General features: G+C 53.7%; 1 protein-coding gene across 1 annotated transcript; it reads right to left on the bottom strand.

Annotated features, from left to right (window-relative positions):
* Positions 1-1,507: 1,507 nt before the first annotated feature.
* On the bottom strand, positions 1,508-7,148 carry CALHM3 (calcium homeostasis modulator 3; the record flags this gene model as incomplete). The annotated part of the gene is made up of 3 exons (XM_081243156.1): positions 1,508-1,978; positions 4,663-4,918; positions 6,862-7,148. The coding sequence occupies 3 exons, from the start codon at positions 7,146-7,148 to the stop codon at positions 1,508-1,510; spliced, it is 1,014 nt and encodes a 337-aa protein (XP_081099282.1).
* Between the last annotated feature and the right edge of the window lie 4,630 nt (positions 7,149-11,778).

Raw genomic sequence — 11,778 nt, 5'->3', positions numbered from 1 at the left:
ACCCACACTTGGCCCAGAGGTTCTTAAACACTGGAATCTGCAGAGCCGCGTGGGGTTCCTGTTCAGTGTGGAGATGTCTAGGGCTGCCTAGACACCTAATTTGCACCCTCATTTGCAGATCTGGTCCATACACTGTATCCCTGGGGAAATCCTTACCAGGATGCCAGCTTCTTGCTGAGAGCAGTGGGTAGATAGCCCTGGAATGCCTGGTGAATGAGGTAGCCTTAGAAAGAGAGGCTAAGCTCAGGGGTCAGGCTGCAGGTGGTGGGGAGGGTGGCGAGTAGAGGGGTGAGGGAGGAAGCATCTGCTAGCTGGAGGTGAGCAGAAGGCTGGGCTGACAATGCAACTGCATCTTGAAGGGCTGCTCAGCCTTGGTGGGCTAGGAGTAGAATTGCTGGGACTTGGGAAGATGGGAGCTGGAAGGTCAGCCCCCTTGACATTCAAAAACAGAAAAATCCCCTTGCCAGGAAGATATAAAGCTATTCATCTGCAGTAGTCAGCAAGAGGCACTAATTAGTACTTCTAAGAGGAACTCGACAAGTGGGGCTTGCTGAGCTTGCTCAGAGAACCGTGCTGGAGGCTACAGGAAACCCAACCAGAGCACTGAAAACAAGCACACACACCAACCGTCCAGAGGGGAGGCTAATGCAGTAGCTCAGAGCCGACTCTAGAGCCGACGTCCTGGGATAAAGTTCTAGCTCGTACATGGGTTGGTTACCTCAGGCAGATTAACCTTTTTTTTTTTTTTTTTTTTTTGCGGTACGCGAGCCTCTCACTGTTGGGGCCTCTCCCGTTGCGGAGCACAGGCTCCGGATGCGCAGGCTCAGCAGCCACGGCTCACGGGCCCAGCCTCTCCGCGGCATGTGGGATCTTCCCGGACCGGGGCACAAACCCGTGTCCCCTGCATCGGCAGGTGGACTCTCAACCACTGCACCACCAGGGAAGCCCCAGCTTAACCTTTTATGCCTCAGTTTTCTCCTCGAAAAAATGGGACTAATAATCATCCTACTTCATTAGATTATCATAAAGATTAAATGAATTATATATGGAAAGAATTTAGACTAATGACTGGCACATAATAAGCACCATACAAGCATGTGCTATTGTCATTATTATTATTTTAAATGTAGAATCTGGACATCTAGGACCCAGAACCCATGGCAGATCTATTTAGACTCTTGCTACTCAAAATTTGGTTCACTGACCAGAAGCATCAGTATCACCTGGGAGCTTGTTAAAAATGCAGTCTTAGCCCCAGTCCTGGATGGACTGACTCAGAATCTGCATTTAACAAGAGCCCAGGTGAACAGTGAGCACACTGAAGCTTGGGAAGCACAGCTGTAGAGCACACAGGGGGCCACACCCAGAAACTCGGCCAGAGATTGGGCTATTTTGGGGAAGGAGGCCAACAGGGGTTCAGTTGCCCTGCCTTGGGCTCCCCATAGCCTGGAGAGCCCTCAGACCCTTGTCAGAGCGGGCATTTTACGTGGGGACACGGCCAGGGTCCTTACACGTCGGTGTGCTGGGATGGCCTGGTTCCTGGCGCCACCCCCCTCCCCCAGAGCCCAGGAGATGCCATGAGGTCAAGTGGTGGTTTGCTGGAGTACCAGGTGCCCAGGAGGCGGTCCACCTGCTCCTGACTGAAGACTGCGCGCAGGTGGGCTTTCCCGCTTCCACCGTCCAGGCCCTCGCGGGACTCGGGCATCTCAGGGGTCTCCGGACCCCTGCCCGCGGAGTCCCGGCGCAGCCCCCGTGCCCGCATCTCGCTCTGCATACTGGCAAAGAAGTGCAGCATGCAGCGGTGCGCAAAGTCCCGCGCGTGCTCACAGCATGGCTCGTCGAAGGGCTTCTGCTCCAGGTCCACGTAGTTGCTCCAGTATCTGCGCTGCAGGAGGACTGTCTGGTCAAAGCAGGGCCTCAAACAGTGGGCCAGGAAGGCCACGACGGCCAGCAGCAGGGTGATACCCCAGCCGATGGCCTGGAGGGTGGGGAGCGTGAGGTTGAGTGTGGCGGGACACAGATATTGTACAATGTGGCAAGGGGGTTCCAAAGTCTCTCCCTTTGTTTATCCCTTGCATCCTTTTCCAAATTTATCCATCTTCCCACTTAGTCATCCATCCTACCAACCACCTCCATCTGTCCTTCCTCCCATTTATTCTTTCATCCTTGCATCCATTTTCTATCCAGCGATCTCTCCACCCATCTAGGAGGCATCCATCCTCTTATCTGACTGTATATCTATCGTCTTTCTATCCAGCCATCCTCTCAACCATGCTTCCATCTGTCCATCATCCTCCTTCCTATCCAGCCACCTAGCCTCCCATCCATTCATGTTCCCATACTCGCATCCTTCCTTCCTTTTATCTATCCAACCATCCATCCACCTGCCATTCATCCCCCCAACTTTCCTCCTGAAGGGAAACAGAATATGTCACCCCAAAATATGCCTCTTTGACATAAAAATTATTTTGAGCTGAAGACAATTAAGAAGGAGCAACCTCCCCTTCTGCCTGAAGGCAGGATATAAATCCCCCTTTTGCTGGAGACAGACTCTCATCAGCCCAGAGACAGCAGCAGAGGAATCTGCAAACAAACCTTATTCCATTCGTTTCCTCCCATGTATTTATTTACCTTCCCACAGTTTCCACCCTTGGAAGCATAAAACTGCTTTCCCTTGTGCTGACATTTCTCTACAATGGTATTGCTCATGGTTGAAGATGCTATATAAGCACACTTCTAAGCCACCGCTTTGAGTTACTCTTTCTCCTGTTTTTTTTGTTACTCTTTGTTTTAGGTTTCTCCTGCGTGATGATCAGTGCACACAATAATAAACTGTTTGTTTTCCTCCTGTTAATCTGTCTTTTTGTTAGTCTCAGCTGAAAACCTAAGGTGGGTGGAGGTCAAGTTTTGCCTCCTTTTCACTCCCATCCATTCATCCGTCCATCCATCCATCATCCTTTCATCTTTTTATTCGGTTCTTCATCCGTGCTTATATATGTGTATCCATCCCATCTATGCATCCATCCATTCTATATTTTGGGGAAGACACTGAGGACTCAGTCTTTGCTCTCCTAGAGCTCACACTTTAGTGAAAGATACAATGAAATAGGTGATGAATGGCTAAGCGCCATGTTGAAGGATGTATCGGGGGTTGTGGGAAATCAGAGGGGGGATACCCAACCTGAACTTGAGGGCTCAGATGACAGTGCGGTTGAGGCTGAGACCTGAAGGGTGACAAGAGTTTACAGGATGTGAACAGGGAATACTGTTCCAGGCCAAGCATGAGGAGAAGCTGGAAGCAGTTCTCTGAGGCTGGAGACCCCACCTGGCCAGCCCCTCGCCCTCCCCTCTGCCCAGCCAAAGGTATTGAGACATCGCTTAAGACCCGAGCAACCGTGTGGACCTGGAGCAGAGGTATCACTCCTCTAAACAACAAAGACATATTTGAATCCTTATCATTTGCAGATGTGATTGACAAAGCTCTCTCATTTGGCCTCTTACAAGGTCCTCCCTCCCCCCACTCCAAATTAAAAATACTCGTGTAAGTATTTAACCTGGAGGAGCATTTAGTGTGACTGATCATTTACAGCTGAGTCAGGACTTGAACCCTGGTCTGACTGAGAATTCTACACTCTTTCCAGGGAACTAGTGAGAGCCTACAGTGTTTACATCTATAGGAGACATCAAGGTGAGGAGACCAGACCTCCATTTACTTTGCAGGAGAAACTGAGGCCCAGAGGGGGAGGGACATGGCCGAGGTCACAGTCTGAAGCAGAACCAAGTGTATCCTGAGCACTGGTCCTCTCTCTGCCACTCCACGGGCCTGCATCTGCCACAAGCCTGTCCTGGCACCCCAAAGTGCTGGGTTGTAGCTCCAGTGATGCTCTGCATGTGGTGGGTTCATGTAAACACGTTTTGGGGGACACAGCCCAGGCTGGGCTCTGGGAGTGGTGGAGGTGGAATCTGGAGCCTGGGCTGGGGATGGATGGGGCTGGGGTTTGTCCCCAGGATAATGGATTCTGTGCCTTGTGGGGAGCCGGACATCTGGGGAGCCTGCATTGTAGGGAGGTGGATGAGAGGGTTTGGAGGAATGGCACTTCAAATCTCTGCCCAGCCTCTCACAAACTGTGACTTTGGCCTTGTGAACTAAACTCTCAGAGCCTCAGTTTCCTCATCTGCAAAATGGGATGATCATGATTGCATCCACCTCATAGGACTGTTTTGAGAACTAAATGAAGTAATGCATATGAAATGCTTAACACAGTGCCTGACACATATGTGCTTAATAAATGGTAATTAGTATCATATTTCTGAGGCGTGGGCAGAATGTGTGTATGGGGTGGTGGCAGGGTAGAGCAGTCTATCTCCAGTGTTTTCCTGCCATCCAACTTGGGGATGAGCCTAGTGGACTCCTGGAGCGTATGAGCACCTGGCATCCACCCTGGGGTGAGTCAGCATTGATGGCAGAGTCCCCACTTCCTAAGGCCCAACACTGTCCTGTGTGTGAGTCACACTCCTGATCCCTCCAGGGACCACATGCTCCATGGTTGTGCTTGCGGCATTGGGAGGTGCCTCAGAAAACCATTTGTACCTTCTCACTCCAGGCCCCTCGGAACCAATGCAGGACATTTCCCAGGGCTGGGAGAGGACCACCCGAATTACCTGTGACAGGCACCGCAGGTAGCGAGACACTGCCTTCTGAGCGGGGCTGTCCCTGACCAGCTCATCTTCCTTGCAGGGCACCTTGGCCAGAAAGAGCTGCACCTGGCTGGGAGTCATGTTGGCAAAGTCTAGAAACTTGTCGGGGTCCACGGAGCTGCTGAAGGCACATACAAAGCACTTCCCATCGAGGAGAGCCAGCAGGATCCAGACAAGGGAGGTGGCCAGTGCTCTCTGTAACACAGAGGAGAACATATACCTGAGAGCAGAGGAAGGAAGGGGGCACAAAGGGCAGCCAGAATTCAGCTGCAGCAGGAAGGCCACAGGGGAGATGCATGGACGGACTTCCCAGGAGGGGGGATATCCCAGGTGTGATTACACCAAAGGAAGGGCTACAGGTCCGAGCAGCAGAGGATAGGGAAGAAGCAGGGCTGAGGGTCCCGGGAGTCTCAGGGCTGGAACACGGGGGAGCTGGTATTCTTCCTGCTCTAGCTTTGTAGCAGACTCCGTTGGTGCCCCGTCCCAGCCAGAAGCATCTAGAGCTTTGGTGAGTAGCTCCTATTCATATGGAGGGCCTGAGAGCTTCTGACCTCAACCACCTGCATGGCTCTGCCTGGGACTTTGGAGGAGTTTCTGCTCCCAGAGGCGCAGGCTGGAAGCGCTGGAGGGTTCATATCCCCAAATCAACCTTCAATCCAAGAGGGCAGGGCCTGGTGGATAAGAACCCCAGCTTCCAGGACCCTCGGTGGGACAATTCTGAGGTGTGTTCTACCCACTTTCTTAGAGGGTCCCCAGAAGGACTGAGCCCGAGTTGCCTACATATTATCACATTCTTCCCAGAGGCTGCTTTTGGGGGGACCCTAAACTAAGAGGGTCCCGTGGAATAACCCTCCCAGAGACAGCACCTTAAACACCTCCCTGCAGTGTCCGGGAGCCCGCCCTCTGACTGTCCCCAGGTGCCACTCTTGACCCGCTCTGCCCGTCTAGTGGTCTGGGTTGGGTGTTGGTCACAGGACAGGAGCTCAGTGGAGCTGTACCCACTAGACCCCAGAGGAAAAGGTAAAAGACACACTTAGTGAATGTGACCCTCCCTGCGTGGCTGAATCACAGGGAGCATGGAACCCCTGGGGAACGTGAAACAGAGGCCTCTTGTGCACAGAATGCAGATGTTTTTAACTTGGGTTGTATACAAAACGTAAGATGGTGTGTGCTGGCTGGGTGTGTGTGTGCATGGCCAACGAATTATAAATATGTTGTAGGCAGGGGCGGATCCAACATTTTCTATGGGGGCAATGTGGTTAGAAGGTGGAACCCAGGACTTGTCATGAAGTTACATTACATACCCTTGAGAACACCTCCGTTGTCCATATCAGAGAATAGGGGAGAGGAGGAGATCGTGAGTGAGCTAAAGCCCACCAAGCCCCTCCTGCCACTGCCCATGGATCTAGAGCACTTATTGTGTCTAAAACAGTCAGGGCAGCAGTTCTGGCTTGGGCTGTGTTTGAATCTGAGCCTCTTCTTCGCTGTGGGAACTCAGCCTAGTGAATCACCCTCTCTGTGCCTCAGGTCCCCCATCCTTAAAAATGGGTCCAAGACGGGAGCCAACCCAGGGCCGAGGGGAGAATTCATAGGCAGTGCACACACAGCACTTGGCACAGAGCTTGGCTCCCTGTGGGCCAGGGAGCATTATGAATCCCTAAACTCAATCAGCTGATCAGGGCACCAACCAGGCGTGAGGCTCTGAGGACACTGTGATACAGTGTCCCCTGGGGAGCTTGCAGGAGAGGGGATGCAGCCTTCAAGCCAATGATGCCTCTCGTATGGCAACACGGCTATGCACGTCATGGGATGGTCCTTCATGCATGTGGGGAGTTATAATCCATGGCCAGCCTGACAGATGTGACCTGGATAATTCTTGGGAATCCTGTATCATTAGTGAGTCTCCAGCACTGGGCATGGAAAGGTGACAGATGACAGGATCAGAAATATCTGTTTCCAGAGTGGAAACTGGTAGATAGGTCTCTGTGAACTGATGATGCCTTGGTATCATTTCCTAGGGGAAATGAGGGTGCCTATGGGGGTGGGTGGGGGAGTTCTGACAATACCCATGGGGTCACTGGGATTTTGGCACCTGGCAGTGCCTGTGTGGTTGGGAGAGCCCCTGACAATGCCCACGGGGACCTGGGTGGTGTGGGACCGTACCTGCTGATGCCTGGGTCCTTTCTTTGGTACCCCGCAGGCCGGCGCCACTCCTCCAGCATCACTAAGGACTGCCGGTTGGCCAGGAGGCTGCAGAGGAAAAGGGCGGCTGGGGGCTTGAGCAGCAGGTTCAGGCCATAGAGGGCATTGTAGCACGCCAGGCAGGGGCAGTTGAAGTCGAAGGAGGAGTACAGCTTGACTGTGACCACGGCCAGCAGCAGGCAGATGCCGTTCATCACCGCCTCGGAGCTGGACTGGAAGTGCTGGAAGAGCGCGTGGAATTTATCCATGGCCGGGCCTGGGTAGAGGGCAGCTGCGGGTGGCGGGTGGGGACGTTTCAGCTGCCTTCCTGGTCAATGCCAGCCCCTGCTGGGGGCGAGCCCGGGGCTGCCGGAGGTTCTTCCTTGTCTTCCAAGGGCCTGAGGGGACAAGGAGGAGGTGGGGTCTAGCCAAGGAGTGTAGGGCAGAGCAGGCTCTCTCCACCAAGGCCCCCTGGCCAGCCCGACTGCCCCCCACTGCTACTCCCCTCCTCTCTGGGGAGATGAGTCACTGCTCTGTGACCAGCCAGCCCAAAGCACCTCTAGGCAGATGGTCCCCACCCTGTTCCCCCATCCCTCCCCTCTTCAGGATTTGGATACTGATGCCTGACAGCTGCTGGGGCTTCCCGTGGGGGGACAGGCAAATTCTGGGTGTGGTAAGGCCACGGCGCTGATGGAGCCAATTACATTTTCTTGTTTTGGTTAAAAACATGACTTGGAGCTTCCCTGGTGGTGCAGTGATTGAGTGGTTGAGAGTCCGCCTGCCGATGCAGGGGACACGGGTTTGTGCCCCGGTCCGGGAAGATCCCACATGCCGCGGAGCGGCTGGGCCTGTGAGCCATGGCCGTTGAGCCTGCGCGTCTGGAGCCTGTGATCCGCAACGGGAGAGACCACAGCAGTGAGAGGCCCGCGTACGGCAAAAAAAACCCCCCAAAAACATGACTTGACTCAGTTGAGCCCAGGGAGATTTCACGCTGGCTTTCAAGCTGGGATGAACCACCAGGGGCGCCTTACCCTGCCCGAAGGCTTCCCGGAAGAGAAGTCTCTTGAGGAGAGTTTAAACCATGTTTCAGTGTTTGCCAGGGTCGTGGAATGGAAGGGCTTCCAGACAGAGAGTACCGTCTGGGCAAGGGCATGGAGGTGAGAAGCAGCCAGGTGTGGGTAGGCAGTTTGGGTGGGTTTGCTTGAATGTAGTGTCTGACAGGGGTTGTCGGGAGAGGGCACAGGGGGTGCTCAGTGGGTGCCTGCAACCCTCTCCTCGACTTTATTCTGCTGCCCTTCAGCTCTGGCCACCGACTGGCCCAGGTCTCCCTAAAGCGCAGCTCCCACTACATCACTCTTGTGCTCAAGTGTGACCAGGGGCCCCTCAGCTTCCTTAGCCTGGCATTCAAGGCCCTCCTAACCATACCCAGACATGTCCTCCCACCTCCATGCCTCTGCTGAAGCATCCTCCCCACTGGAGAACCCGTGCCGCTTCCTCCCACCTGCTCTTCAAGAGGCAACTCAGATGCAGCTCTTTCACCAAGATGCCCCTGGTGACCTCAGCTCCGTGGGAACCTCTCCTCCCATCTGGCCCTTGGAAAGGCCGCCCCAGCCTGCTGCTCCTCTCGCCCAGGTGTGGAGGTGGATCTCCCAGCTAGGACGGGACCTGCACCCACACCTGCCCGTCCCTGCAGCCTCCAGCAGGTCCCAAGCAGACTGCAAGGGGGGCAGATGTTTGTTCCCCGTGACGTTGACGCTCAGACCCCCTTTTTCCATCTCTGTCCTCTCTGCCCACTCCTTGACCTGTACCTGCCCCCCTGTCTGCTCCCAGGAGGTGAATGGGATGTAGGTCCTGCTCTTACCTCTGTCTCTCTCTCATTCTGTCCCTCTTTCCATGTCTAAGTCTACCTTTCTCTGTGTGTGTGACTCCCTGTGTCCCTCATTGTGTGTTTCTGAGTCTTTCTGTGTGTCCCTCTGTCTCTGTCCCTCTCTCTGTGCTGTGGCCTCTTCCTGCCTATCTTTCCCTCCTCTCACCTGCAGCCCGCCCTGTAGCACCCTTGTCTTACTGGCCCCCGGTCCTGACGCTGGCAGCCTGACCTCGGGAGAGGAGTGGAAGCAGCCACAGGAACCCAGGGCTCCATTCCTGGGTCACAGATCCATGGGCTTGGCCTGGAGCCTGGGCTGGGGGTGCGTGAGGCTCAGGCTCCTCCTCAATCTGCATCCCTCCGGCTCCCTCACTCCTAGCCCAATGCTACCCTTGAACAAAGGAAAACCTCAGGGACTGGGATGGCCTTGACCCTACTCTACTGGCCCCTGCCCTGCTCCATCCAGCCTGGGCCAGTGGGCATGTGGGACTCCCAGTGATGCCATCAGCGATTCCTCACAGTGTGGGTCCTCACAGTCAGGAGTGCCACTCCCCATCCCCAGCCCTCTGGAGCATGTGAGGTAAGCATCCTTCTGAATCCTTTCTGGCTCAGAGGCCCAGCAATGCCCTCCGGTCTCCACGGAGTCCTCCTGGACTGCAGCAGCTGCACTGACCACCCTTCATCCTGTATTCTCAAACAACTTTTAGAAAATGGAAATGTCGCCATTGTTTTTTTCTGATTAAACACACCATTATGAAACATTAAAAAATATATAAAACTATCCCCATGACAGCAACCCCCCAAGTCTCCCTGTCACTGCATCAGTGTGTGTCCTTTGTTGCTGCCCACACGGGCACGTGCTGGCTGGCCCGCCTGGGAATCCTCGGGAGACAGCCAGAGGGAAGCACTGGGTGCCCTGCTCGCCCAGGAGCCCTGGGGTTGCTGGGGGAGAGGCAGCTCAGGCGGCCTCTGGGACCCCCATCTGAGGCCAGTCTCTCTCTTCTCTTAACCTTCATGACACAGGACTCACTGTGTTTCCGTTTCTCTGAGAGATGACAGCCAGCAGCTTGAGGGACCCGTGGGACCTGCAAATGAATTTTGTGTAGATCACTTAGCCTGTATTTTAAGACAGACCATCCCCAACATGTCCTGCAAACTTCCTAAGTATCTGTTCAGTCTCCACCTCCGATGAGGTAGCGACAGACGGAAACCCGAGTCTTGTATCTTATTTGTATTTTACCCAGTCCGTGTGCTAGTCCAGGTCCTGTGAAACAGGATGACCTGTGTGAGGGAAAGTGGGGAGGGAGTGGGAGAGGGCGGGAGAGCCGTCAGAGGCAGCGAGTGCGGCTCTGCGGGGAGGAGAGGCGAGGGCATAGTGGAGAAGCCCTTCAAGCCGCTCCCTGTCCTGGGCTCCTAGCTAGCAGAGAACCACCAGCACCAGCACAGCCCTGGCGCGGGTCCTGGACAGGCGGGCTGTTTGTCCGAGGTCACACAGCCTGGTGTGGACAGGCCCAGGAAGGATCTGCTCGTCCTCTGTGCCTTCCAGCCCTAGTCACCCTCTGGGCTGCTGCCAGGAAAGGGAGCTGTCCCGCCAAAGACCCTGCTTCTCAATCCTGAACCCCAGGGGTGGGCCCCCCACCAAGTACGGAGGGGAGAGAAATGGGCTGGGGGTGTCTGAGCATCCCTCTCTCCTATTCTACTCTCACGGAGGGGAGGGTGGCCAAAGGGCCCCCAGCTGCTTCTAACCTAGGGATTTTTCCAGAAGAGAATGGACAGTGTTTCTGGGGGAACACTGCAGAAAACTGGGACAAGGTCTCTCCCAGGCCAGCTTGTTCACAGCTCCAACCTCTGGGAGGCGAGATGGCCCTGCCAGGTCAGCCTGGGTCGTGTGACTGCACTGGCCCTTGCTGGGTATTTACCGGAAAACATTCAAGCAAAGAAAAAGGCAAGAAGGAAGCCCACCACGACTTAAAGGGCTATTACCTCTCGGGGTGAGCAGGTAGCTTTACATTAAACAAAAATTCTGTATTTTCTAAATTGCCTATTTTCTAATAATGAGTTTTAAAATTTCCCAATAAAAATCATACGTATTTTTACTGGAAAAACTCACAGGGATTAAGGGACAAGGCAAAAGGAAGGAAGATCATCTTTTGTTGTCTGGAGGCTGGGCCTGATATACAAGGAGAGGCAGAAATCGAAGAAAAATAGGAGAAAGATTTATGTTACTCATGTGTGTGGAAAGAATATTAACTTGTAGATCTGCTGCAGAATAATGCCTCAGATCAGATTTTCTCAACTCCCTACCCTACCTCGGGGCTCTGCAGCTGTGTTCCTCCAGATCTTTTAATTCTGGGAAATTTTTTAAAAATCAGATTTTCATTTTAATGCTGACTTAAATCTATTTAGCAGTTTTAAACACGTGTTAACTTGCAATTGGAAGATCTTTATACAGCAAGTCTTTGGTTTCTTTTTTTCTCAACTTGGGGTCTTGGAGATATATTCTTGGGGGTCCTCCATATTTTTATTTCCTTCGAAAGGAATCTGGGTATTTGAGATATACTGGCTTGACTGTTCTTGGAATTCCTGTGATGGAGAGGGCTCCTTAGGACAGGGTGCCCCCTACTGGAGGAGTCAGTGTGTCCGATGTGTGTGTGTGTGTGTGTGTGTGTGGTGAGTGTGTGTGTGTGGTGTGTAGCGTGTGTGTCCTCAGAAATACAAGAGTGGCTGTGTTTCTTCTTTCTGTATAGAGAACGCACTCTCCCTTGGGGTTTCTTCAGAAGGAAGACACTGGATGCGTGTTCCACTTCTCTCTCAGGACTGGGAGGCTATTGTTCCCTCGCATCTCAGAGCTGTGGTGCCCTCTCTGTCCCTGACAGACCTGTCTCTCCTCTATCAAATGACAGAGGCCTCTGTGGGATCCAGGGGACAGGCCTTTCTGGTCTTCTCTGGCAGACCTGGCTGAAAGCAACATGGCACTTCTGTGGGCTCCACTCTGGTGACTGTGTAGAGCCACATGGCCTCTGAGGGACTGAAAA

The sequence above is a fragment of the Mesoplodon bidens genome, assembly GCF_964165515.1.
Source record: "Mesoplodon bidens genome assembly, chromosome: 1".
Classification (NCBI taxonomy): domain Eukaryota; kingdom Metazoa; phylum Chordata; class Mammalia; order Artiodactyla; family Ziphiidae; genus Mesoplodon; species Mesoplodon bidens.
The sequence above is the reverse complement of the archived record's forward strand: the minus strand, read 5'-3'. Positions and strand labels throughout refer to the sequence as shown.